The sequence below is a fragment of the Neopsephotus bourkii genome, unplaced genomic scaffold (genome assembly GCF_033783945.1).
Source record: "Neopsephotus bourkii isolate Nb327-2 ecotype Australia unplaced genomic scaffold, CSIRO-AGI_Nbou_v1 NB_716, whole genome shotgun sequence".
Classification (NCBI taxonomy): Eukaryota; Metazoa; Chordata; class Aves; order Psittaciformes; family Psittacidae; genus Neopsephotus; species Neopsephotus bourkii.
In genome coordinates this window covers 1,136,827-1,162,879 of record NW_026901215.1, presented here as the reverse complement: position 1 = coordinate 1,162,879, position 26,053 = coordinate 1,136,827, and the positions used below count along the sequence as shown (strand labels likewise).

Sequence of the window (26,053 nt, the reverse complement as noted above, 5' to 3'; positions counted from 1 at the left end):
CCTGCCACATCACTCTACACCAGTACGGGGAGCTGGAAATGCTCAGATAATGCTAACCCCAAGTAGTCCTGGCCCTTATGGCTCCCCCAGTCGTGGGACAGAGACACAACTGCTTTTCTTCCGATGTTTTTGTATAATCCCAGAATCCCAGGCAGCTTTAGGTTGGAAGGGACCTCAAAGCTCATCCAGTTCCAACCCCTGCCATGGGCAGGGACACCTTCCACTGGAGCAGCTTGCTCCAAGCCCCTGTGTCCAGCCTGGCCTTGAACACTGCCAGGGATGGAGCAGCCACAGCTTCTCTGGGCACCCTGTGCCAGCGCCTCAGCACCCTCACAGGGAAGAGCTTCTGCCTAAGAGCTCGTCTCAGTCTCCCCTCTGGCAGGTTCAAGCCACTCCCCTTGGCCTGTCCATTTTCTACTTTCTCTTGTTAGGACATCCTTCTCCCACCTACTACCTTTCTCCCTGCTTCTCTTCCACCTCACTTCCGACTTTTCCAGGTGTCCTGAAGGTTTCAGTCTCTTCCCACCTCTTCCCAAACAGTGTGATAGACCCATATGCACTTTTCTTTACCCTACATGAGCTCATATCCTGGTCCTCTTCTCCAAAAGGATGAGCTCTGCTCCCCAGCACGAGAGAAGATGCTCTGGGCCGCATCTACTGTGACAATTCCTGGCTCTTCCCCATCCATAGCAGCCTCTCCTGCAGACAAAGCACTTAATGCTTAGGCAGGGGCCACCTCTCCATGCTGGTGGCTACTGGCCCTCACCCTGTGCCTAAACTGGCATTTCAGGAGGCATTTCACCTGCAGCTCTGCCTTCACTCTCTCAGCCTGAAGAGCCAGGGCACTGCAGGGTCTTTTGTCCCCACCTGTGCTCTGCTCTCTGTGCCTGCCAACATCATCCTGTGCCAGCATCATCCACTACAAACCAGCAGAGCATCAGTGGAGGAGTTAGCTCAGTCCTGCCTTATCCACACATGCCTCCATGTGTCTTCACCAGCTTCCTCTGAGCAGCTCTGCTCCACAGGGCCAGCTTGCAATGCTGTATGAGGAAAAAAGAAGACTTAGGCATAGTTAGGCAAAGGCTCAAGAACTCAAAGGAGTGCAAACAGCCCGGCCTCACTGGCTAAATCTGATGTTCCTAGACTGGCAACCAGTGAGGCCTTTGTTAGACAGTGAATAAAGCTAAAGGAGGTAAAACACAGGTGGACAAGGAAGGATCCCACTCTTAACCACTGTTTGGTACACACTTCTAAGCTTCAAAGAGAAAAAAATCCCAGAACACAGCTGGAGCAGTGGAGAAAGTGAAGGGTTAGGGAGAAGAAAGCTCTGCCTCTCGGGGAACAGCAGAGGACCTGCACCCCTTCCTTGCCTCCAGAGCTGCTAAACCTTTGTGTCTTTCAAACACAGAGAAGCCACTTTTCCCCTTACTGGTTGGTACTCCCACCAGGAGCAGCTGTGCCCAGAGCAGAGCTGCTCCAGCCCTTGCAGCATCTCCGTGGCTTCTGGACTCACTGCAACAGCTCCACATCCCTCTTGTGATGTTGCCCCATAGTACATCTGTTACTCTGGGTCTGTGGCCACCAGGACCAGGCATCCAAGAGGCTGGAGGGCCTTACTGACCAGCAAGAGCGTGGCTGCAGGGAGTTCCTGTTATGCTGCAGTGTCCATCGGGCACTGCCTCCTGAGTCAGTGCCTCCCGGAGCAGTGTGTGCACCGAGTCCCCCTCTCTTCCAGAAGGAATTTGCTTCTGTTTCACCCCTGGAGAACTGCTGCACTCAGTAAATTAAATCTCCATCAGTTCTTGTGCTCTTCCTTCCTGCAGCTTGGCTAAGCCCTGCTGTGACCTTACAGGTACGTTCGGGCTTCCCAGAAGTCACATTTGAAACCTGCTCCATTCACCAGTGCCTGGGTTTCCTGAGTGCTGTGTATGGGCCGCAGAGTGGGAGGGTTCTGCTGCTCTGCAGGGCTTGATTGCTCCTTTCATTTTCATTTTCCGTGGTGCTGGGAAGTGCAGTTCCACTTGGGGCACCAGGAGCTTGCTAAGGCGCTCCAGGTCTTTGTGTGCAGCAGCAGCCACCCAGGCTGGAGCACTGAGCCCATGAACCCCGGTGCAGGAAGCCCAGGCAGCAGGTCGTAGCAGCTGAGGTGAGTACAACAAGGAGCACTCCCTGCTCCCCCAGGCCCTGTGGCTGTAGAGCAGGAAGAGCTGGCATGAGGATGAGATTTGGGAGTGGGGTGGCCACCCAGGCCCTGCTTGCCAAGCCCATTTGGGCACAGGGAGCTGCCCTGGGCAGCGCACGAGGGAGCCTCCCCAGAAGCAACTGCGTTTCAGCGGTATGGAGAGGGCTCTGTTGCAAGCTTTGGGATGCTCAGTGAGCACTGAATGTTTGTGTGTCCCCCTTCTCCACTCCCCACAGTGGGTGCTGGGGAGAGTGGTCACTGCTGACCCCTGCTCTCTGCCGCAGATGTCTCGGGGACCGTGGTGGCCTCAGCGCCGCAGCACCCTGCTCATCCCCAAGGCGCGGGGAGGCCGAGCACAGGGCGCCATGTACCTGCTCCTGGCTGTGTGTGCCGCAGCGCTGTACCTGACCGGGGAGCCCCTCGTGCCCACCGCCCGCAGCCTCACCCACCACTTTCTGGCCCTGCAGATCGGGGTGCTGCTCAAGGGCACCTGCTACCTGGCAGAGGAGATCTTCCACCTCCAGTCCAGGTGAGACAGCCTGGCAGGGGTTCCATCCCAGGCTTCAGGGCCACCCTGGGGACAAGGACATAGCCTCTGGATGTTGGGGAGGCATCTGCCCCTCTATCCCACTTGAGCTCTCTGTGGCAACGGTCTGCTGAGCCTCAGCAGCACACACTGCTCTCCATCAGCCTGCCATCTCCCTCATCTTCCTCCCTTTCTTTCTCTCCCCCTCTCCTAACTGCCCAGCTCACATCCAGCATGGACCTGACCTCTCCTCTCCTTTCCTCTCCTCTCTTCTCCTCTCTTCTGGTAGGTGCCCAGTGTGCCCTTTCCCTGTGTAACAGACCTCAGCCCCCAGCCTCCGCCTACCACTCTGTACAGGTGGGCATGGAAGTATTGGAGATAGTCTCCCCTTGCTGTCCAGTGTGACACTGCATCTCCTCCCCTCTGACACCCATGGGTGCTGCAAGTGACCCAAGCTCTGTCAGGGCTGGAGGCACCCGGTGTACACTGAGCAGGGTCTCACAGGGCTCCAGAAGTCAGCAGCACTGGCAGGGAGTGGGAGCATCCCCTGGCCAGTGCCCTGTGTGCTGCAGTGGTTGCTGTCTCCTGTCTCCCTGTCCCCTGCAGGCACCGCGGCAGCTTCTGGAGGGTGCTGAGCGCGTGCTTCCCGCTGCGCTGGCCCACACTGATCCTCTGCACCTTAGCATATGTGGCTCTTCTCGATGAAGACAGGCACAAGCTTGGCCTCCACCTCGGCCTGGCTGCCCTGTGCTATCTCCTCAGCATCACCCTGGGGCTTCACGTAAGGCACCAACACCTCTGACCTGGCTGGCTACCCGGGGAGCACTTTGAGTCCTAAGCAGTGGTGGGGGCACAAGGCCCAGGTCTGTGCAGCCCCTGCACATACAGCCCATACACATCCTGCCCCGCAGCAGGAGAAACAACTCTCATCAGCTTGGCCCTGAAGGGCTGATCTCCTCAACCCCATGCTGCCATGCTATAGGCAGGAGTTGCCAGGCTGCCTTTGAATGAGCACAGCCCTGCCAGGGTGCTGGCAGCAGCCCTCAACAACCAGAACCCCACTGACACAAAAACCCAGGTATTTTTAAATGTGCCAGTCAGGCTGGTGCTTGAGGGAAAGGGTGGCTCTGTGGAGTCCAGAGGGTTCATTACAGGGGTGGGGTGTGGGCAGAGCCAAACTCCAGGTACCTCTGCAGCACCCCTTTAAGCTGGGGTAAGCTCTGCTTTACCCCAGCTGAGCTGGATATAGAGAGGGATCATGTAGGCTCAGAAAGGTGTTTTGGGGACTGAACATCCATTTCCACCTAAATCATAGACTCACAGAATCAGACTGGTTTGTGTTGGAAGGGATCTTAAACTCATCCAGTTCCAACCTCCTGCCATGGGCAGGGACACCTTCCACTAGACCAGGTTGCTCCAAGCCCCTGTGTCCAACCTGGCCTTGAACACTGCCAGGGATGGGGCAGCCACAGCTTCTCTGGGCACCCTGTGCCAGTGCCTCAGCACCCTAATGAACACACAGAGCTGGCAGGAGCCACTGGTGGCTCTGGAAACCCCACTACCAGGTAGTGGAATGTCCCCTCTCAGATGCTGGAAGCACTGGGCAGAGCCATAAATTGCACTGGGACACACAATCCCAATTGATGGTGCAGCCAGAAACATGCCCAACTTGCCCCAGCATCATCTGCCACATGTGCATGGGCTGTGGTGGTGGAAGGGGCCACAGGGAGCTCACCCCTAGATCAATTTGCTCCCAATTCCTGCAGAGAACCAAGCACTGAAGAGCCCAGGTGCTGCTTTCACCACACTTGCTCTGTCTTTGTTCCCTCTGCAGAAGCCCTCAGCAGTGGAGGTGTCTGAGATGTCGGAGAGGTCCAAGCAGAACGTCGCTCATGGACTTGCCTGGTCTTATTATGTTGGGTACCTAAAAATAGTCCTGCCACGTACGTAGCTCTTTCCCTGCATTATCATGCCTAGAGATAGAAAAAGCTCCTAATAACAATCCTCCCACTTTTACAGTGTTAGCAGGGAAAGGGGGAGCAAAGCAGAAAGCAGCTGTGCTCACACCAGTCCCCTCTGCCCCATGCTCTCTTCCACCAGGGCTGCAAAAGTCAATGGAGGAATTCAGCAGAGCCAACCCCAGCATGCCGTCATGCAGGGAGACCTGGAAGCTCCACATCTTGATTCCTCTGAGCTTTGACATCTGTGATGACCTGGAGAAAGCTGACAGCAACATCCGGTACCTGACAGACCTCACGGAAACCACTCTGACCCGAGCTGGCACCAGAAACAGGGTCTACAAACACAGCCTCTATGCCATCAGGGATGAAGATAACAAGGTATTGAGTGCAGCGTCAGGCCAGTGGTCATCATGCATCAGCCTAAAAGTCCTCCTGGCCTAGACCCTGGCCCAGAAGCAGCCATAAGGGCAGGACAGTGTCCCCTCTTCTCTTAGACACTCCCAGCTTTCAGCAGGCTTCTGTGAGATGGAGAGGTCCTGGTCAATGAAGCCCATCTGCATGCATTCCTGCTGACTGCCTCCTCCCAGGCTCAGCCCTTTCAGGGATGTTGGGCTCACTTAACCCCTCTGGGAGCACATGTGAGTCCAGAAAGCAGCAGAGACCTGAGCAGCAAGCAGCAGCTGTGGGGTACAGAGCATCACTTCCCATGGGATAAGTGAATATTTTTGTTGTGAAGACGTGCTTGAAGATGTCTGTGTGAGTCATTACATCATTTGACTCTCTCCCAATGGCCCAGTCACCTCTTTTTCAGGCTGATAAGCCCTAAATCCCTTCATCTCACACTGCACTCATCTCCTTCCACATCTCCAGGCAGTTGGGCCTCTGTGGAGGAGGGAACACACTGGTCCTGCTGACACAGCCATGGATGGAACTGTTGGCAAAGCAATGCTTCCCAACTGGGTCCCCCTAATTGGCCTTTTGCTGGTACCTGAGCACTGAGTTGCTGCCTGCAGGGGCTCCAGAGCCTCTTTTCTAGCCCTGCTTCTGGGAAAGTGCACTCAGCATCGGGCTTTTCCTGCCACGATGCACACAGATGCTGTATTTCATCTGCCAGCCTCCTGCTGAGTCACTCGGCTCCAAGTGAGCTCCAGCAGCTCTGCAGCCTGGACCTGTCCTGACTGTGTGCTGTCAGTAAAACCCACACCTTGGCACCAGCACTCGGTCACTGGGGCATCTCCCTCCCAAAGCTGGAAGCATTTTCTACAATTTACCCAGGCATCCCTTCTCTCTTCATTCTAATACTTTCCTACACTTTCCAGTTTACCCAGTATAGGACTTACTGGCAAACCTACTCCTCCTTGGAAGTCTTATGGCTTTAAAAAATCACATTTGTTCCATCAGCCTCCTTCTAGCTGTGCCTTCATCTTGCCAGTGTTTATCCTCTTCTCCATTCTCCTGTGCTCCATTAGGATGCTCAGACTTCCACTTGTCCGGCAGAGAAGCCACAGAGAAGGTGTGATCAGACAGTTCCAACCCCCTGCCACGGACAGGGACACCTTCCACTGGAGCAGCTTGCTCCAAGCCCCTGTGTCCAACCTGGCCTTGAACACTGCCAGGGATGGGGCAGCCACAGCTTCTCTGGGCACCCTGTGCCAGCGCCTCAGCACCCTCACAGGGAACAGCTTCTGCCTAAGAGCTCATCTCAACCTCCCATTAGTCCAGCACGTAGCACCAGGACAGGGCAAGTTGCTGCTGAGGTGTCTTGAGGGCTCTGCCCAGCACCAGAGTCCCCTGGCAGCCCTTTGCTGGGTATTTGGTTCTCGTGCCCTCATGTCTTTTTCTTCCTTCCCTGCAGCTCTGGCACTGTGCAGTGGAATATGCCACCCCGCTGCAGTCCCTCTATGCCATGTCCCAGGATGAGTGTGCTGCCTTCAGCCGGGAGGACCGCCTGGAACAGGCCAAGATTTTCTACAGGACCTTGGAGGAGATCCTGAAATGCTCCAAGGACTGCATGGGTACCTACCGGCTCATTGCCTATGAGGGTGAGTGAGGAGGCAGGAGGGTGCCCACATGGTGGCTGTGCTCTCCCAGCCCTTGAGTGAAGTCAGATCAGGGCAAACAAGGGGAAGTGGGCCATGGAGGTGCTGCGAGGGCTGGAGCAGCTCTGCTCTGGAGCCAGGCTGAGAGAGCTGGACTGGGTCAGCCTGGAGAAGAGAAGGCTCCTGAAGGGGAGACCTTAGAGCAGCTCCAGTGCCTAAAGGGGCTGCAGGAAACCTGGAGAGGGGCTTGGGACAAGGGCCTGTAGGGATGGGACAAGGGCCTGTAGGGACAGGACAAGGGGAATGGCTTTAACCTGCAGAGGGGAGACTGAGATGAGCTCTTAGGCAGAAGCTCTTCCCTGTGAGGGTGCTGAGGCGCTGGCACAGGGTGCCCAGAGAAGCTGTGGCTGCCCCATCCCTGGCAGTGTTCAAGGCCAGGTTGGACACAGGGGCTTGGAGCAAGCTGCTCCAGTGGAAGGTGTCCCTGCCCGTGGCAGGGGGCTGGAACTGGATGAGCTTTAAGGTCACTTCAACCCAAACCTGTCTGGGATTCTGTGATTCCAGGAGTTCAGGAGAGACATTTTGCCTTCTCATCTTCCTTTCATTTCCCTTCTCCACACCTCCAGAGCAGCAGGGCTTGACAACAGCTTTGTGCTTCGAGATGGAGTGAACCTCATTGTTTTTCAGAGGAAATTCAGGTCTCTCCCTGAAGGGGAGAAGCATTTCTATCCAGCGAGGTAGTTCCCACCAGAACATGGTGCCTGTATTTCACTCTCCTTCCTGCACTTTGTCTTTTCACTTCTCTCTTCTGACAAGCTGAAAGGAGGAAGCAAGAACCATGTTTTGACTTCCCAGGGAATGCTGTGTATGCAGAAACTGCCCTCTGCCCAGCCCCCTGCCTTGGGCTGACCAGTGAAGGTGGGTTTTGTCTGTTTCTGTTCCAGAGTCAGGAGAAGCAGAGCCCCACTTCTTGTCCAGAGAGATCCTGTGGCACCTCCAGCAGCAGCACTGTGAGGAGTACACAGTGCAGGAGGAGAACGCCCCCCACACCCCATCCACCACCCTCGACTCAGCAGAGCTCAGCCTTCAGATCAGCAGCTCAGACCTGCCACATCCACTGCGAAGTGATGGCTTCTAAAGCACCTAAAGCACTGCCCAGCCCCACACCGTCCCCTTGGGCCTGCCTCCAGCCCCTTTCATCTGCAGCAAGTGCTGCTCATGGCAGCGAGCCCCAGCCTCCTGCAGGAACTGCCCACCAAAGCTTCCTGTGCATCATGGTTACTGGAAACTGCTGCCTCAAACCACAGCCCTGTGACACACTTTCTATCTTCCTTATGTCCATCTCATGTAGTCATCTCTGAGTGTTTGGGTTGTTCCAATCTGCTTTGATTTGTGTCATATAAAGCATTTTCCTCTGGGCAAATTGTGTTAATCCCAAATCTCTGGCATAACGTGCAGCCTGCCCTTGGTGATCCTGTGGTGCTAGATAGGGCTATGGAAATCCCAGCCACGAGTATGGATGTGTGTGCTGGGTCCAATACATCCTTCCACCCTGGCTTCACTAATCTCACGATTTCTGCAGGCACAAGGACTACATGCAGGATTTAAGGGAACTCTCCAGCCTAATGAACCCACTGTGCGCTTACACACAAACTGCCTCAATTCCACCCATTTGGGATGTGGAGGACTGACACTGTCTGACAATTGGTGGTTCCAAAATGCCAGAAACCTCCCTGCCTTTGCTCCATCCAGTAATTTCCATGCCCACATTGCTCCCAAGGACCCCAGAAAAGTGTTTCTCCAGGCCCAAAGGACTTGCCAGATCCCTGGAGCTCTGGGAAAGGTGCAGGATGCAGTCCTGGGACAACATTCATAGGGGGTTAGGTGCAAGATATCCCATGTCTGAGCTGCTCAGCCCTCTGTGCTTGAGGGTGAGATGTCCCCAACAAGTCCAGCAAGACGGGCCTTCCCTAACTATTTGGGCCTCAGCTAGTCAGGCAGAAGCAGGACAGGGGACAGAGCCTGCTCCAGAGGGACTGCCAGGGGCAAGGAAGTGGCCAAGAAACAAGGTCCCCACGGTCAGCTGCTGCCAGAAGCCTTCCCAGCTGGGGAGATAGCAAAATCCCAAAGGGGCTACAAGAAACCTGGAGAGGGGCCTTGGACAAGGGCCTGTAGGGACAAGACAAGGGGAATGGCTTGAACCTGCCCGAGGGGAGACTGAGCTGAGCTCTTAGGCAGAAGCTCTTCCCTGTGAGGGTGCTGAGGCGCTGGCACAGGGTGCCCAGAGAAGCTGTGGCTGCCCCATCCCTGGCAGTGTTCAAGGATGGGGCTTGGAGCAAGCTGCTCCAGTGGAAGGTGTCCCTGCCCATGGCAGGGGTTGGAGCCAAATGAGCTTTAAGGTCCCTTCCAACCCAAACCAGTCTGGGATTCTGTGATTTCAGCCACTGCTGAGACAACTACAGTTCCTTCTGCATCTCCTAAGCTTTCCTTCCCAGGATAAAACTGCTCTTATCTGGCAGCTGCCCCTCAGCACAGCACCCCAGGTAGGTATCAGGGCTTCGTCTTCCATGCCTGTGGCAGAACATGGTGGGAGATGCCTCTCCCCAGCTCCAAGCTGTCAGAGGATATTTGGCTGCACGTTGGTCCTGCTGGGAGTGGGAATTGGAACCCATTTCAGGACTCGGTAAAACCTTAATCTGCAGCATAATCCCTGGGCAGTGCATCTGTGCAGGAGACAAAACCGGCAGATGAAAGGGCTGTTAAGGGAGGGTTTGTGACAGCAAAGACCAAGAGCCACCTCCTCTCAGCCTTGTGGCTTGCAGAGGTGATGGGGATCTTTGCCAAGGCCTCCAGGATGTGCTGAGTGCCGGGTTCTGCATTGGCCACAGGGGGAGAGGGGAAAATTGCTGCAGCAGGGGAGGGACCTCCTGCTCCTGGTAGGAGACACATACCCCGGGGTGCAGGGAGCAGAGTGATACGCCTGAGGGGACAGGGCATGGTCCTGATCCCCACATCCTGTTTCAGAGCAGTGTTCCAAGGGCACAGACCTAACGCTGTGGGTACCTCCTGAGTCTCAGGATAAATGTGTGGCATCAGGGCTGAGCTCAGAACACAGGAACAGCCAGAAGCAGCAGCGTGGTCTTGCCAGCGTGGTCATTTTCCTCCAGCACTGCTCCAGAGCCTGTGTAGCCTTTCCCTTCCCTCAGGATGAAGGAGAGGCATCAGGGAGCAGCAGACCCACACCCCAGACAAAGGCAGGGAGCAGCAATGCCACCACAGCTCAGTCAGGTGAGCTGAGCAGGCCCGAGGTCCATCACCCAGCAACAGGCAGGTCCACGGGCCAGTTGTCAGTGGGTGTCTGGGTGAGCTAGGCACAACATGGCTGCACCCTCCCTGCAGCCAAGGCTGAGCTGGGATGCCAAGGACAAGGCTTCTCATACCCTTTCCTCACATCTTTGCTGTTCTTCCACCAGGCTTTGTTAGTACCATTTGGATGTAAATAAGCCCAGCTCCTGCTCATTTGCAACCAATGGCCAGCCCTAGGCATCCTTTCTGAGGCATGCTTTGCTCTCTCCTCCTTGTGGGCACCAGAAATCACTATTAACTGCCCGTAGCAATCCATCCTGCTCCATACAGCAAAGAGGCTTATTTTTTAACCTCGGAGTGGCTGATACTTGGGCTGTCTCCAAGCCCCACTGCAGAGCAGCCGCTTGGGCTTTTACCATGAACTTAGACAAAGTGACCAGTGCTACATGAGATACATGTGCCTGTTACAAGAGTGTCTTTACTCCTGCACTTGTATGTCTTCCCCTTTTCCTGGGGTGAGAAGCCAGAAGTGTAGCCTGACCTGCCATATGTGCAAATACAGCAATTGTCTGGGTCAGGCAGATGGGGAAGATGGAGAAAAAAATGGTCTGAATTTGTGGTTTTTGAATGGCGAATTTAGGAATTCTTCTTATGGAGTTTGCACCCCCCCTTACTGCCAAAGATCCCTCTGAACTCTCTCTCTGGAAGGATGTGTGTATTAAACATCACTGCACTGGAAGACCCAGACGTTTTCAGGCTGACTCCAGCTACATGGACTCTCAGTCCACGTAAAAGACAGGGATGGAGCTCAAAGCTGCCATGCCCTTGTTGAGGATGGGAAGTGGTTTTGGCTCAGGAGCCATTTCCATCTCATACAGCCATGGTGGGAGGCAGGAGCACTGGGCACTCACCATGAGCTTGGTGTCAGCACAGTGTGCCTGGTGAAAGCAAAGCAGCACCTCTGAGAAGCCCCTTTGTGACTCTGGATCTCAAAGACTAGAAAGGAGAGCTCCTCTGCTTCCATTTTACTGCTGGGTTTGGGGCTGACAGGTCAGTGTCTGTATAAGTACTGAGAGCGGGTCCCTGTAAATATAGGCACCAACATCAGTGCTAATTTAAAGAACAACTATTGGCAATTAAAAGATGCCTCACCATCCAGCTTCCTGCTTCTTTAAATGACACAAAACCAGTGATGGAGCATCAACAGAGACATTTCCCTCCTGGTTTTAATCGGCTGCTGTGGAGAATAAGGAATGGTTTCATGCAGCCACAGTAGTGACTGCATCCAGTTTGCTGTGCCCCCTGCTGTGAGATGCTCTGTGTGAGAGGCACAATCGTTTGGGAGCAAAAACCATCATCCAGCTCTTCTGGGAAATATCCTCCATATTCGTGCTGGTTTGCAATGGATGCACCTCAGACCAACAAGTGTTTCTGTTGCTTCTGATCCAGTGCTAAACAGCAAGAAAACTGTAGAGACCTTTTGTTGTTCATCAACAACAAAACGCGGCCTTTATTGCCAGCTGGTTCCTTCAGTGGTGACTCCTCTCGGCTGGCTTCAGACCTGATGTTCCTCTCGAACATGCCTACTAAAACCGCATCATCTTCTGCTTGAGGTCGGTGACTGGTCCACCTTTCATGAGGAACCAGCTTCAGGTGAGCAGCAACCACCGCTCAACAGGGCTGTGCTGCCCTCAAGTGTTGCTTTTTAACCACATCCCAGTTCTCAGCCTGCACCAAGTTGTGCTTTCCCGGTTTTGTAGTTGTGCTCCAAGAAAGGCCCTTAATTCACATCAAGTATTCTCATTTCACCTTTCGTGTAGTAGAAGTCCTGTTTGAAAAGCGGGTTGGTGTGAAGGGCTGAGGGAAATGGCTCACCCATGCCTGGTGCTACAACTTCTCATGCTGCAAAGCACAGCAGACAGTGCTTGGGATGTCAGTGAGCGATGGACTCACATCTCTTGGATTTATACTGGCTAGGAGTTAACTGCCTCTGCTTCCTGCTGCAGCTGCTACTGCCCCCAAGGTCCCTTTCGTTGCCTCTTCCCAGTGGCTCAGTGGGAGCAGGGTAATGCCTAAATTCAATTTATTAATTAATATATAAATGTATATATTATACATAATAATTATCGCATTATATATTGTATCATATATAATAGTATGCATTTTATATATAAATACTTTATAAATTAATTAAATTAAATGAGCACCAGCAGCAGTCCAGAAGCCCTCAAAGGGCTCAGTGCTCGTTCATGCGGCCTGGTTTAGTGCACAGCTCTGCCTGAAAAGTCACACCTTCAGACCCTTAAGCCTTTACATCCTGGGATAGCACCCATTGGGATAACATATATGTAACCCTCTATATCCCGATTTCTAATTAAGGTTAGCCAAGCATCTGAAATCTTCATTTCAAACATGCACTTCTCATTCCTGCCTCTAGCTCTGCAGTGCCTGTTTCCCAAGCTGAAAGTGCTGCAGTTCACGTCTCACTGGCATCTTCTGCAATGTGCTAGATGCAGTGTGGTCCCCAGCACGACTGTGAGGTGCTTAGGTCTCACAGAAAGGGGAACAAGCAATGGGGAAACAACCTAAAGCCCCAAGTGGGGATGAAGGGCTACTTTGGGGTGCCAGGCTGGGTCACAATTGGCTCAGGGGTCCACAGGGTCCCTTCCAGTGGCAGTTCTTTACTAACCCAAGCCTCTTAGAGAGAGAACTGCAGCTCCAGTCTCTAGGTAGTAACTTGAAGGTTTTAGGGGGTCACTTTTGTCCTTTTCTCATCCCCAATGGTGCTGGGGTTTGCAGGAAGAGCAGGAGCCAGCCCACTGCTCCCATCACCACCGAGTGTCCCCATACCCAGCCAGTGTGGCTTGAAGCTGCTCAGGGCAGGAGTGACGCTGCTGACCATGGATGTCTGTGCCCAGCCAAAGAGCTCTGACATCTGAGCTGCTGTGACCACAGAGGAAGGAGCCCACAGAGGTGCCTGCACAAACACATCCTGCTCCAGGAAGGAAAGGAAGAGAGGTTAATGAGGTTGGGTCATGTTTTGTCTCCTTTTCCTGTGTCTGGTGCTGCCCCTGGGCTGGACACTGCCTCATGAAGCCAGACACTCTTATCTCTTTAGCAGGAAAGAGCCAGGGGCCATTGCCTCCATCTCTTGCTACTGGGCAAAGGATGGCTGTCTTGTCCTGGGGCCAGGGCAGAGATCGTGAGGCACAGGATAAGGTATCACACTTGGAATCAAACACGTCCTGCCATTTGTACTCGATACCAGCACCCGACTCTGCTGCTGTCCACCAGGCCCACACCAGCTCCTCCGTGGGGCTCCCTCCTCAGCATCACCCACCACCGGACGCCTCTGAGGGGAGGCGGCGCTCCCGCCATCACGCCGGCAGCCAGCCAGACCCCGCCCCGCCTCAAGATGGCGCCGGGCGGGCCGGCTGCGGGAAGGGCGCGTAGGTTGTCACCGCCCTCGCCAGCAGCCAATCAGCGCCCGGCAGCGCATGCGCGGCGGGTGGTGCCTGTGCTAAGATGGCGGACGATAAGGTGAGTGGAGCGGGGTGGCGGGAGCGGCCTGGCCGGGGCTGAGGTAACGTCGCGTTGTCCCTCCGTCGCCTCGCATCGGCCTTCGTGTTCCCCCTCAGGACTCGCTGCCGAAGCTGAAGGACCTCGCTTTCCTGAAGGACCAGCTGGAGAGCCTGCAGCGCAGGGTGGAGGACGAGGTGCACGCAGGCGTGGGGCAGGTAACGCTCTCCCCTCGCCCGTGTGGTGCCTGGGGCTCGCCGGGCCCCGCTTCTGAGGGAAGCTGTGTCCCCTGCGCTGCCCGCCCGCCTCACTCTTGGCTCCTTTCCTCAGGATGGCTCGCTGCTGGCGTCGCCTTTCCTCAAAGGCTTCCTGGCAGGCTACCTGGTAGCCAAGCTCCGCTTCTCTGCCGTCCTGGGCTTCATGGTCGGGACCTGCACAGGGATTTACGCTGCTCAGAACTACGCCGTGCCCAACGTGGAAAAGACAATCCGGGAATATGTCAGTTCCTTGAAAAAGGGCCGGGACTAGCGAGGAGCCCCTTGGCAGCAGTGACTGTAGAACAGTGTTCCTTAGTTAGCAGGCACACGGGATTCCTAGGGCTGACAGAGGCAACAGCACGGCCACCGTTCTTTTCCACTGGAAAAGGGCTTTACACCACATCATTGCGAGACATCAGCAGGTCTGGTTATGGGGTATTTATTATTGTGGCAGCAGTGATCACTCCACTAACGCACAGTAGCTTGGAAGCACCAGCAGCCCAGGGTTCTCCAGCTGCTGTTAACCCTCACCTCTCTCCCCATGCCCCTGTGAAGGGCTGCCTTTGACATGTCAGCACACTCACCACACATCCCTCCTGCTGAGCGCATGCTTTGCCTTAGGAACATGCTTGGTGTGGCTTCCAGGGGAAGCTTGTTCTCTTCCTTATGAAAACCAAAATCATTCTCCTCTGCTGCATCAGAAATGTAGCAGGTAACGTCTTAATCAAGCTCATTAAATTCATGGTATTTGGTCTGTTCTTGACAGTTCTAGGCTGCGGGTCTGTCTGGCCTCTCTGTACTGAGAGCAGCTCACCCTTGCTGGCTACTGCTTGAAAATGGTGATGTTTGGTAACGCTGCTGCCTCTGCAAACAGGGTGCTCCAGAGGGGCCTGTGGGGACTGATGCTGCTCTTGTCTGTAGTCATATACGGCTCTCATGCCCCTCTCCTGACCCAGTGTAAGGTGGATGGGGTGATCCCCTTCAGCTCCACGTCTGTGGTGGTTCTTGTCGAGCTGACAAAGCTGGTGTTCTCCCTCCTGTTCCTGCTGACCTGGGACCGGGAGCTGCTGGGAGTCACTCTGTCGTGGCACCACGTTGCCCCATTTGGCCTCTCTGCCCTGCTCTATGCTGCCAACAACAACCTGGTGGTTCACATGCAGCTCTTCATGGATCCCAGCACCTACCAGGTCTTGAGTAACTTAAAGATCGTCAGCACCGCACTCCTCTACAGCCTCTTCCTACGCCAAAGACTCAGCATGCGCCAGTGGCTGGCTCTTCTGCTGCTGCTGGCTGCTGGGGTGAGCTACAGCTGTGGGGGCCTGCAGGACCCTGGCAGCCCCTCCGAGATGAAGCTGCACATCACACTGGTGGGCTTGGTGCTGATCTCAGTGTACTGCCTGATATCAGGCTTGTCTGCTGTCTACACAGAAGCCATCCTGAAGACCCAGGCGCTGCCTCTCAGCCTGCAGAACCTCTTCCTTTACTTCTTTGGGGTCCTGCTCAACTTGATCGGCTACTTCTGGAGCAGCACAGAGGGTGGTTTCTTGGAGGGCTTCTCCTCCTGGGTGCTGGTGATCGTGGTCAGTCAGGCTTTGAATGGCTTGATCATGTCTGTGGTGATGAAGCACAGCAGTAACATCACCAGGCTCTTCATCATCTCCTGCTCTATCCTGGTCAACGCCCTCCTGTCCGTCACCCTCTTCAATCTGCAGCTCACCCTCCTCTTCTTCATTGCTGTTTTGTGCATCGGCCTCGCTGTTCACTTGTACTATGGGCTCACGTAGGTGCTGCCTTCCTGCCCTTCGTGTGCCGAGGCAGCCTTTGATTGTTCCTCAGGGGTGTTTGGTGCTGGTGCTGAAAGCACAGCCGTGCTCTGCCCATCTGCCTCCCTGCCCTCGTGGTTGTGGGGAGTCACTACTGGTGGGTGCATGCACGGAGTGCTGAGGACGAGAGTGCTCTGTTCCAGAGGGAAAGTTGTGTCCTATTCCAGCTCTGTGCCTTGGGATCCCTGTGCAATCAGTCATGCCCAACCTCGAGGGTCCTGAGCCTCTGGTTTGTGTGGTATCTTGTGTTCTAAAGCTGCTTCCCCAGTGTATCCATCTCTTGTGCCTGTGCTCCTGCAGCGATTAGCTCTGCTGTGGGCTGCCAGACCAGCGTTGGGCTGATGCTGTTCCAGCTCTTGTGGATGGTGCTAGTGCCAATCATCAGCACAAAGCTGGGTGCTGCTTCCTGCAGAGCCTCACACTGTGTCTGAGGGCATCTCTAACACTTCTTTCTCCAGCCCTGGCTGAAGGGCTGCTGTTCTTAGGCTCCATTTCCCCTCCTCAGGTGTGGTGTTACTGCTCTCTATGGAGCTGTTGGGGAATGGGGGGATATGGGAACTGTGTCACTTGCATCCCAAAATGGAGACAGCACCCAAGTTTGTACTGATGCTGTAGCTAGTGGTCTCCTGGCATGCCGAAATCACTGCTGGCTTTGGCTGGGGTTATTAAAGTTGTGATACAACAGCACATGTGTGTCTGTCCTCCATGCAGGAAGGAGCTTGCGTGACAGAGGTTTGGGGGCCAGGCACATGACACTCATCAGTGAGGGCAAATGCTTTATTCATGGAATCCCAGACTGGGATGGGTTGGGAGGGACCTTAAAGCTCATCTAGTTCCAACCCACCAGCCCTCCCACCCTGCTTCTGCAGCCCCTGCTCCTGCAGCCTGTGCCCAGCAGCAGAGCAGGGCAGAAGGGTGAAGTGCTTTCCCCACGGCCTTTTTGCTAGGAGCCACCCTCCCTGGGTCCAGTTTTCCACAGGGAGCAGGCAGGACGCGAAGCCTTGCCCTGTGTAACCACTGCAGCTGGGGCTGGCCAGTCCCCTGGTATGAGGGCTGGTGGTTCACTCAATGGAGGGGGCTGAGGTGTCAGGGTCTCCAGGGACACCAAAGCGTCCCCACTGCCCTGGGGTGCTGGCTCAGGGTGTCTGTGTGGAGGCATCGGCTGATCCCGTGCCCCTGGCCTGCGGCACCTCCTGCAGCAGCACCTGGTGCCAGCGGTCCAGGGCCTCCCTCTGCTCCTCTGCCAAGTGCTGCTGGTCCCGGAGCACCTGCGGGATGGGGGGGGGCTGCCCAGGACAGCTCTGCCAGGCCGGAGCAGTGTTCCCAGCCCTCCCTGCCCATCTCACCTGCAGCAGGCGCTGCCTGCAGCACTGCAGCTCCTGCCGGTGGCTCTGCAGCAAAGCTTCCAGGTCCCGCTCAGCCGCGTCCTGCTGCTGCCGTGCTGCCTCCAGGCTCAGGCCCAGCATGGTCACCTCCTGCTGCCAGCGAGCTGCGTCCCACTGCAGAGACACCCGTGAGGACAGGGAAACTGGAGCGTCTCTGCTCCTGGGGCTGCCCTGCCCTGAGAGACAGCCCGGAGCCCACAGTGACGGGTTCCCTGCTTGAGTGGGTCCAGAGGAGGCCATGGAGATGCTGCGAGGGCTGGAGCAGCTCTGCTCTGGAGCCAGGCTGAGAGAGCTGGGCTGGGGCAGCCTGGACAAGAGAAGGCTCCTGAAGGGGAGACCTTAGAGCAGCTCCAGTGCCTAAAGGGGCTGCAGGAAACCTGGAGAGGGGCTTGGGACAAGGGCCTGTAGGGACAGGCCAAGGGGAATGGCTTGAACCTGCCAGAGGGGAGACTGAGCTGAGCTCTTAGGCAGAAGCTCTTCCCTGTGAGGGTGCTGAGGCGCTGGCACAGGGTGCCCAGAGAAGCTGTGGCTGCCCCATCCCTGGCAGTGCTCAAGGCCAGGTTGGACACAGGGGCTTGGAGCAAGCTGCTCCAGTGGAAGGGGTCCCTGTCTGTGGCAGGGGTTGGGACTGGGTGAGCTTTAAGGTCCCTTCCAACCCAAACCAGTCTGGGATTCTGTGATTCTTCCTGTGCCCAACTCCTTGCTCTCCTCTTGGCCTGACAGGGAGCAGAGCCTCCACCCAGAGCACCCAGTGCTGCCAGAGCAGAGGCTGCAGGCCCTGGGCAGTCAAGGACCCAGCACTCACTGTGTCACCCCTCGTCAGATGCGGTGCTTCGCTTGGTGCGGGCTCCTCCAGCAGACTCTGCCCTGTGCTCACTGGGGCTTGGCTGTCCCCTCGCTGGCTGCACTCACTGGCTCCCTGTGCTGGGTGGGGAGAGGGAGGGAAGGAGAATGAGCACGATGTGGTGTGACTGGAGAGAGACTGAGGCCTCTTCCAGCCTTTTCCCACCATGTGAAGCGATGCTTCCTGCCCACAGAGCAGCCACCCAGGCGTGGGGTGCCTGCCTGTCCCCACACTCCAGAGCTGCTGCCCCCAGGCTAATACCAGTCAGGGATACATGGGTCCCAGACTGCTGGTCTGGTGCTGTATTCCTTGCAGAGACCTGGTCTGTGGGAACAGGAGGTGTTATGGGGATGCAAGCAGGACTCAGGGCTTCTCCTGCACCTGGGTTATCCCTGGATGAGGGGGTAATGTCCTGGCCAGTGCTCATCTTTGTAGTGATTTGATGCATTTCACTTGTCCTGAGCATCTCGGCTGTTGCCTGCTTCTTCTCCCACCTTTGGTTCTTCAGCACCTGGAAAAGGGGGTCCTTGCTGGGGTGCTGGAGACCTCCAGGGATACATCTCACCCCAGCTGCCTCACTCCCTAGCAGGGCGCCCTCAGCCCCTGCCCTCAGTGCTGGTGTTGACACCAGGATGGACCTCAGCCCTCATGCTGGTCCCATGTGGTGGCCAGGGGAGTTCCCTCACCCGCAGCTCCCGCAGCGCTTTCCGCAGCTGGGCCAGGGCCACCTCCTGCTCAGGGAGTGCAGCTCCAGCCAGCAGCTCCAGGCGCAGCCCTCGGATCAGCCTCCGACGCGCTGTGATCTCTTGCACAGGGTCCCAGAGCGTGGCTGAGATCCTCCTGGCCACCCCCTTCACCCGCTCGGCCAGCCCCAGGGCCTCCAGGACCTCTTCTCTGGAGGTGTCTGGGACAGGAGCAATCCCTGAGCAGGGACCACAGGGACCCAGCAGCACCTCCCACTGCCTGGCACAGGGTCAGGATGGGGTAAGTGGAGCTGGTTTCCAGCCTCCAACTGCTGCGGTCTGGGGCCAAGTGCCGGGAGTGGGGTGAGGTGGGGGGAAACCACAGGAGGGGACACCCCAAAGCGGCACCCCAATCCCAGGGGTACCTGACAGTGTCACACACAGCAGCAGGAATGTCAGGCTGTTCCCCTCCAGCAACTGCTCCACGACCCAGGGCAGGCAGCCAGTGTAAGGCAGAGGGTGGCCAGTGGCCGGTGCCCTGCATGTGGGACAAGGGGCACCCTAGGAGAGGGATGGGGCTGGGAAGGCTGAGCCCCAACCCATGGGAGCCATGCTGGGAGCAAGCCCATGTCCAGCCTGGCTCCCAGCCAGGTGCTCCCGCTGGGGTGTTGGGGTCTCTCCTGCTTCAAGGGGGTACCAAATCGCCCCTGACCCACAGCAGCACCGCAGGGGTGCCGGGGTAGGGGACATGGCTCAGCCCAGCACAGAGCTGTAGCTCCAGTACGTACAGCCTGGGCCAGGGCCCGGTGGCCCCAGGAGATGCCAGGATCCTGAGGGCCGAGCGCTGGTGCCTGCCTCCTTCCAGCTCCCGCTCCACGGTGAGAGTGAAGAGGCTGCCGGCTCTAGGGAGAGCATCTCTAGAGAGCAGAGCCCAGCAGTGCCCACGGTCATGGCCCAAACCCTTCCCCTCCCTATGGGATATCTGCCCAATCCCTCACCCCTGTGTGGCCGAGCACCCGCCTGCAGGGAGCTCCTGTGCACACCCCTGGAACAGTGCCGGGATGGCTCCCAGCCCCGAGGCATACACACTGATGGCAGCTTGGGCATCGCACACAGCAACTTCCATTGCCTCCTCCACCATCCTGCAAGCAGAGGGAGAACACAGTGAGGATGGCCATGTCCATCCATCTCCTGTGTGCTCCCTGAAGGATGCCCCTGGCCATCCTCTGCTGGGCACCATGCTCCCTGCCTAGCCCATGTGCTCAGTGTTGGGGTATCACCTCCCAGGAGTACCTGCCCAACCACGGGGTATCAGGTACCTACAGGCCCAGGGGTGCAACATCCATCATTTGCAGGGCTCGGCCATCGGGATGAAGCAGGTCCCAGGCTTTGTCATGGCTGCAGACCTGGAATGGGGCTGCGTTAGGCAGAGGGGGGCAAAGAGGGGAGTGCTGGCATTCCCCAGGGATGCAGCCTGCTCATGGCCATGCAAAGGTAAGGGCTGAGAAGGGAGAGATCTCAGGATCCGAAGGTCTGCAGGCTTTGGTCACCCTCTGGCACAGGCCACTGCATGCCAGCACTGGGGCAATGGAGGGAACCCAATGGAATGGAACCCTCAGCCCACCACATCCTGCTCCTGCCCTACCTGGACCAGGCTGACAGTTTGCAGGCTCCGTGCATCACCCCCCAGGGCCTCCAGTTCTTGGAAGATGGTGCTGATGACCTGGGGACAAGCTGGTCAAGCTGGGAGCCTCTGGTTCTTGGCACCCATGGCTGGGTTGCACCCCACAGCAGCAGGACTGGGGTCAGTGGGGTGAGCCAGGAGCTGTCACCTCTCCCTGTGCCCTCACCTGCCAGACGATGCTCTGGCAGGGCAGCTGGGGCCCAGGGCCGTGTGGGTCCCACAGCAGCAGGGTCATGCTGTAGCCAAGGGGAACCAGGGCCAGCTGGGGTCTTGCCAGTGCCAGAACCTTCTCCTGTAGCACAGACATAGCCAGTAACACCGGCATGGCATGGCACAGCCAGCACAGCACAGCATGGCACAGCTAGTACGGCACAGCATGGACACCACGGTGCAGATGGCCCAGCACAGAGGGCACTGCCATGGATTGGGCAGCACAACACAGATGGGGTACATGGGAAGCACAGCACAGGTAGCCTGGTATGGATGGCATGGTGCAGATGGCAGTATGCATGGCACGGCACAGATGGTATGGCACAGTGGTGCACAGCATGCCACAGAGAGCACAGCACGGGCAGTAAGGCACAGACAGCGTGGCATCCACATCCCAGCTCCGCAGAGGAGACAGGGCAGGGGTGAGGAACATCAGCAGAACCACGCACAGGACCAAGGGCTAGGGACGCCAGCACTGCCTGTAACACCTGAGGAGGTGGCAGTGGAGCCCAGTGCCCCCAGCCAACAGCTTGGGCCAGTGTGTCCTTGCTCATCTGGCTGGGGACAGGGGTGCAGGAGGACGTGGTGCCCACAATACCTGTCCTGCATCCAAGCGGAAGACACCATCAATGGAGAAGCAGCTGTCCTGGCATGAGGGAGGGTGACAATGTTCAGCTTTCCCCCATCCCAGTATGACCAGCGCAGGGTAAAGGGAGACTGGGCATGCTGGGCTAGAGATGGCATGGAGGGCTTAGCACAGGTAGGGTTGGGGGGGAAACCCCCTCTGCTATCTGGTAACCTCCAACAGCCCCCCACAAGAGAGTAGACCGTAGGGGTGTAGGGCAGGGATCAAGCCAAGACCTCAGCACCCATCACTGTCCCAAGTGGACAGAGCCCCCCTGCTCCCATCAGTTTCCCCAGGGCCCCTCATCCCCTTGGTACCTGTGTCCTGGCCACTCTCACCTGGGCCTCCTTCCCAGCAACAAGGAGCTTCAGGAGGTCCTCACTGCTGGCTGCACAGCTGTCCCCTGCCCCTGGGAACACTGCGCATGGGCTGGTGTGGGGGGCATCACCCCCTGCCCCAGCTCTGCTCCTCCTGATGCTGCCTGGAGCCGGGTCCCAGACATGTGGTTCCCAAGCCCTCGCACCGTGACCACAGTGCTCAGAGCCACCAGGACAGGGAGGATACCCCCTCCCCATCACCACTGCCCAGGCCAGGCCCACCAGCACCAGTTCCCTGGCATGGGGGTTCACGCTGAAGGCCCTGAGGTGCTGAGCAGGGCTCTACCTGCTGCCTTGTGCAGTCCCACGGCCGCTTTCACACACACATCCTGCTGGGACATAGGGCAGAGGGAGATGAGCTGGGTCCTGCCCCACACACCCAGGCGAGCCCCCAAACCACCCTGTGATGTCCCCACGATGGCACTCACCTCCCCAGCGGCCATGGCCAGCTCAGCAGTAGCTGGACAGGGCAGGGGATGGGGTTACAGGGCGGGATCCTGTTCCCCTGCATTATTAATGGGATGTTGAGGCTGAGCAGGAGCATGGGAGACAAGTGCCTGGACCCATTCACTCCTGGCTCCAAGAGGGACATCTTTGCAAGGCAGGGGTGGGATGTGAGGGGCCTTGGACTAACATGAAGGTTTCCTAGGCACAAGGAGCAAGCAGCAACCACTGTGGGATAATTCTGTGGACCATCCTGCTCCATAGCCTGGACTGGTGTCCTTGGCTGGGATAGAGTTCATTTTCTTCCTAGTAGCTGGTGCAGAGCTGTGTTCTGGCTTTAAGTCTGAGGCTAATGCTGATAACAGACCCATGTTTTGCTGCTCAGCAGCACTCACCCTGACCAAGGACTGTTCAGTCTCTCATGCTCTGCCAGTGAGGAGGGGCACAAGAAGCCGGGAGGAAGCAGAGACAGGACCCCTGACCCAAACCAGCCAAAGGGGGATTCCATCCCCCAGCACGGCATGCCCACTGGGATAAAACTGCAATGTAAACTATAAACTGGAGGGTAATATGTATTTATTTATACTTATTTTTATATGAAATATAAACTGGGGGGAGCTGCCCAGAAGGGGCCAGTGGGGAGGGGGTTATTCCTTCTTCTCTGTTTCCTATTAGTATCATCATCACTGTAGCTTACTAGCTAGTAACCTTGATATTATTAAGGGTACCAGCTATTGCTAGCATTATTGTTATTACTGTCATTACTGTTATTATTCCTGTTTCATTATTATTCTATTTTACTTTTATTTCAATTACCAGACTTCTTACCTCAACCCACAGGTTTTATACCTGTTTTCCAGTTCTCTTTCCCATCCCACAGGCAGGAGGTGAGTGGCTGTGTGGTGTTTAGTTGCTGGCTGGGCCTAAACCATGACAACTTGGGACACTGAGAGCCCTTTACCAGCACATGGGAGTCCTGTGAGCCTTCCCACAGAGCTCCTGGCCTTGCAGCCTCCATGGGGCTGATCACAGGTCCCCTTCACACTCTGGGGCAGGATCGGATGAGCCCAGGTCTGGATCTGACCAAGGCGACAGCTCCAGCCATGGCGATCAGGACCAGGACGATGCAGATGGGGACGACCACAGCAGCACTGTTACACTGCAGCACTGAGACCGGCACCTCCTCCACCAGCCTGCCCCGGTAGTGAGGGGGAGCATGGCACGTGTAGTGCTGGGGCCAGCCCTGCCCCAGCTGCCCCACAGCCGCCAGCGCCTGCAGCCCCCCCACCTCAGAGCATGAGCACATGAAGGGGTTGTTGGCTGCGGCCACGTCCTGCAGGTTCTTCATCTCATCCCACGGCAGCTCCGTGATGGAGTTGTTGTCCAGGTGCAGGGTGTCCAACAAGGGGAAATTCCTGATGGAGGGCGCAGCCTCCAGCATGTTTTGGCTCAGGAAGAGCTTCTTCAAGGAGCTGAGGGAGATGTCTACAGCGTGGAGGTGGTTGCAGCTCATGTCCAGCACTTCCAGGCTGGGGGGCAGAGGTGTGAGGACCTCTTCCAAGCCAGCGTCAGACAAGTTAAAGCTGCGGAGGGATGGCGGCCACTGGCAGGATGCGGATGGGTCTGCCGTGAGCTTGTTCTGGCTGAGGTCGAGATGCTGGAGCTCCCGCAGCAGCTGCACGCCCTCACACACGCTGTGGTAGGATGTCAGGTTGTTGTGCTGCAGACTCAGCACCCGGAGCTGAGGGAAAGCCCCGCTGCAGAATGCAGGCGTCAGGCTCTCATCCCCAAGGCTGTTCTGAGCCATATCCAGGGAGTGCAGGGCTGTGAAGAGCCTCCCGATGGCACAGGGCAGGCTGGTGAGGTGGGAGGTGGTGAGGGACAGCTCCTGCAGAGCCCCCAGGAAGCTGCTCAGGCTGGACAAGTCCTGCTCGCGGCCCGTCAGCGCAGCAGAGCTCACGTTGTGGAAGCGCAGGGACAATATGGGCAAGTCCTGGCCAGCCATTCTGTCCCAATTGCCTCTGCCCTCAAAAACACAGCTGTCAAACACCAGCTCCTCCACGTGGGTGTAGGAGAAGAACCTCAGCACTTGGGCGAGGAGTATCTCAGGCACCAGGAGATCACCAAAGATGATCTTCCTGAATACCAGGGAGCCCAGCATCTCAATGGCAGAGGGGTCTGGGTCACTGAGGGTGAAGGCTATGTATCTCTGCAGGTCTCCCCCCCGAAACTCCACGACAGAGGCTGGGAGGCACTGGATGATGCTGTCGACGCTTTCCTGGGACAGGTTGTAGCACACACAGTGCTCCTGGGTGCGGTTGAGGAAGCACCTGCATTCTGCCTCCAACAGCCCCAGCCCCAGGAGGAAGAGAACAGCCACGCTCATGTTGAACGACCTAGAAACGAGGAGAGAGCAGCGGTGAGAGGCAGCTGAGAGGACCACTGAGATGCAACCAACATGGGCAGAGGACCATGGAGAGCCACCCCTGAGGGACACAGCGGGGCCCTCATCCCTCCTGCCCAGCTGAGTATCCTTCATACGGATCCAGCACACTCATCAGGGCAAAGCTCTATAACCGGCAAAACCAGGAGGGAGTTGATGGCACTGGTCTCCCGCACCCCAAAAGCAGGGTTTCAGCTCTGTGCTTTCCTGCCTGGGCTGCCCTGCTGCAGAGTCCTGTTTCTGAGAGACCAGGAAATCCCATGGATCAGGAGAAACTGAAACCAGAGAGTTAGGGACAGGGAAGCCAGATATGTCCATCTGACCACATGACGGGAGAGCCACAGCTCTGTTTGCTTCTCTGACTGCTGTGCTCTGTAATCTGAAGCAGGAAATTGCAACAGAAGCTTCATATTTTCCTTTTTCTCACCCAAGTGACTTGATTCATCACCAGCTTCCAAGGGGACAGCAGAAAATCACATCTGAGGGGCTATCGCATCCCTGTCAGCACCAGGCTTGGCTTTGCTGTGCAGCCGACAGGAGAGGCTTAACAGATTGCAGGGAAGTAGCAAGCCAGGATCAAAGGCTGCTAAGAGCTCCCTGGCTCAGCTCCATTCAGGCGTCCAGGCAGGGTGGTGGCGACGAGGCTTCAGGGGTCTCCAACCTCCTGCTTTGAGCAGGTCTGTGCCAGCGCTTGCCTCCATCAGCTCTTCCTGGCCACATCCCAAATCCCTCCCAAGGCAAGAACGAATGGACCCCTACCTCCCTGTGCCATCGGGGGGCTGCACCACGCTCCTGGGGAGAAGCCGTGTGTGTTGTCCCCCTCACGGGGGGTCACAGCGTGCAGGAGGGGTGGGTTTGTGCAGTGACTCACCCGCGCACACTGGAACGCTTCCCGGCCCCACAGCTGCTTCCTCCCACTGCTGTCAAACCCAGGGCTTAGGTGCCAAAGGCTTCGCAATGCTCAGCTCCCTCCTGCACCGGTCCCGCAGCTGGGTGAGACCTTGGTGCCCGCAGGGGTCTCGCAGATGCCCTTGCGCTCGCTCAGCCGCTCCTGCTGTGATCGCACTGCACAGTGGGGTGGGGGCACCCCGAGGCAAGCTCCTGGTGCTGCCCCTGCTCCTGCTGCAGAGCTTCCTGAGCAGGACGGGCTGTGCCCGGGGAGCCACGTGCTGTGCAGCAACCGCCCTACTGCGTTTCCCTGCAGCAAAGCTTGTGGCTGCCCATGCCTGGGGCATGTGTGCCCTGGGTGCCAGTGCTGCTCTCTTTCCTAGGAAGGATGAGGGAGGAGCGCATGGTTAAAGTTCCCTAAATGCGGTCCCAGGGCCAGCCTGAACACATCTTTGCTTCCAGATGCGCTGGGCTTGCTGTGCCTCAGAATCCAGTGCTGAGCACCATGCAGGAGGCAATGAAGAAAAATGGAATGGATTGGGTTGGAAGGGACCTTAGAGCTCACACAGTTCCAACCCCTGCCACAGGCAGGGACCCCTTCCACTGGAGCAGCTTGCTCCAAGCCCCTGTGTCCAACCTGACCTTGAACACTGCCAGGGATGGGGCAGCCACAGCTTCTCTGGGCACCCTGTGCCAGCGCCTCAGCACCCTCACAGGGAAGAGCTTCTGCCTAAGAGCTCAGCTCAGTCTCCCCTCGGGCAGGTTCAAGCCATTCCCTTCCTGTCCCTACAGGCCCTTGTCCCAAGCCCCTCTCCAGGTTTCCTGCAGCCCCTTTAGGCACTGGAGCTGCTCTAAGG

The 26,053-nt window shown here is 57.0% G+C and overlaps 4 protein-coding genes and 1 long non-coding RNA gene across 6 annotated transcripts; 3 read left to right on the top strand and 2 right to left on the bottom strand.

Moving 5' to 3' along the window:
* Positions 1 to 1,960: 1,960 nt before the first annotated feature.
* On the top strand, positions 1,961 to 12,915 carry STING1 (stimulator of interferon response cGAMP interactor 1). Of its 2 annotated transcripts, none has more exons than XM_061354009.1 (7): positions 1,961 to 2,146; positions 2,467 to 2,711; positions 3,315 to 3,489; positions 4,543 to 4,651; positions 4,809 to 5,047; positions 6,525 to 6,711; positions 11,464 to 12,915. In XM_061354009.1, exons 2-7 carry the CDS (start codon positions 2,467 to 2,469, stop codon positions 11,577 to 11,579), a joined length of 1,071 nt encoding a protein of 356 aa, XP_061209993.1. In that variant the 5' UTR covers positions 1,961 to 2,146; the 3' UTR covers positions 11,580 to 12,915. The 2 variants fall into 2 exon arrangements, with proteins under 2 accessions (XP_061209993.1, XP_061209992.1); XM_061354008.1 differs by lacking the exon at positions 11,464 to 12,915 and adding an exon at positions 7,653 to 8,060 and having other exon boundaries at positions 1,965 to 2,146.
* A 522-nt stretch (positions 12,916 to 13,437) lies between these two features.
* On the top strand, positions 13,438 to 14,553 carry LOC133212498 (SLC35A4 upstream open reading frame protein). Its single transcript, XM_061354011.1, has 3 exons — positions 13,438 to 13,554; positions 13,653 to 13,751; positions 13,864 to 14,553. Exons 1-3 carry the CDS (start codon positions 13,540 to 13,542, stop codon positions 14,059 to 14,061), a joined length of 312 nt encoding a protein of 103 aa, XP_061209995.1. The 5' UTR covers positions 13,438 to 13,539; the 3' UTR covers positions 14,062 to 14,553.
* A 41-nt stretch (positions 14,554 to 14,594) lies between these two features.
* SLC35A4 (solute carrier family 35 member A4) lies at positions 14,595 to 15,751 on the top strand. Its single transcript, XM_061354010.1, has one exon. The coding sequence runs from the start codon at positions 14,627 to 14,629 to the stop codon at positions 15,572 to 15,574; it is 948 nt and encodes a 315-aa protein (XP_061209994.1). The 5' UTR covers positions 14,595 to 14,626; the 3' UTR covers positions 15,575 to 15,751.
* Positions 15,752 to 18,214: 2,463 nt separating this feature from the next.
* LOC133212464 (uncharacterized) lies at positions 18,215 to 19,152 on the bottom strand. Its single transcript, XR_009725485.1, has 3 exons — positions 18,951 to 19,152; positions 18,529 to 18,746; positions 18,215 to 18,353 (listed from the first exon to the last, which is right to left on the bottom strand). It is a non-coding gene; the product is annotated as an uncharacterized LOC133212464 (long non-coding RNA).
* Positions 19,153 to 22,540: 3,388 nt separating this feature from the next.
* CD14 (CD14 molecule) lies at positions 22,541 to 25,435 on the bottom strand. The gene is made up of 2 exons (XM_061353986.1): positions 25,180 to 25,435; positions 22,541 to 24,261 (listed from the first exon to the last, which is right to left on the bottom strand). The coding sequence occupies exon 2, from the start codon at positions 24,249 to 24,251 to the stop codon at positions 22,905 to 22,907; it is 1,347 nt and encodes a 448-aa protein (XP_061209970.1). The 5' UTR covers positions 24,252 to 24,261; positions 25,180 to 25,435; the 3' UTR covers positions 22,541 to 22,904.
* Positions 25,436 to 26,053: the final 618 nt, after the last annotated feature.

Excerpts from the sequence above, each read along its gene's own strand:
- SLC35A4 (XM_061354010.1), top strand. The coding sequence starts at position 14,627 with ATGGTGATGTTTGGTAACGCTGCTGCCTCTGCAAACAGGGTGCTCCAG.
- CD14 (XM_061353986.1), bottom strand. The coding sequence starts at position 24,251 with ATGAGCGTGGCTGTTCTCTTCCTCCTGGGGCTGGGGCTGTTGGAGGCA.
- STING1 (XM_061354008.1), top strand. The coding sequence starts at position 2,467 with ATGTCTCGGGGACCGTGGTGGCCTCAGCGCCGCAGCACCCTGCTCATC. Across the intron at positions 4,652-4,808 it reads CCTAAAAATAGTCCTGCCAC|GGCTGCAAAAGTCAATGGAG; the intron begins GTACGTAGCTCT and ends CTCTTCCACCAG. Across the intron at positions 5,048-6,524 it reads TCAGGGATGAAGATAACAAG|CTCTGGCACTGTGCAGTGGA; the intron begins GTATTGAGTGCA and ends CCTTCCCTGCAG.
- LOC133212498 (XM_061354011.1), top strand. Across the intron at positions 13,752-13,863 it reads TGCACGCAGGCGTGGGGCAG|GATGGCTCGCTGCTGGCGTC; the intron begins GTAACGCTCTCC and ends TCCTTTCCTCAG.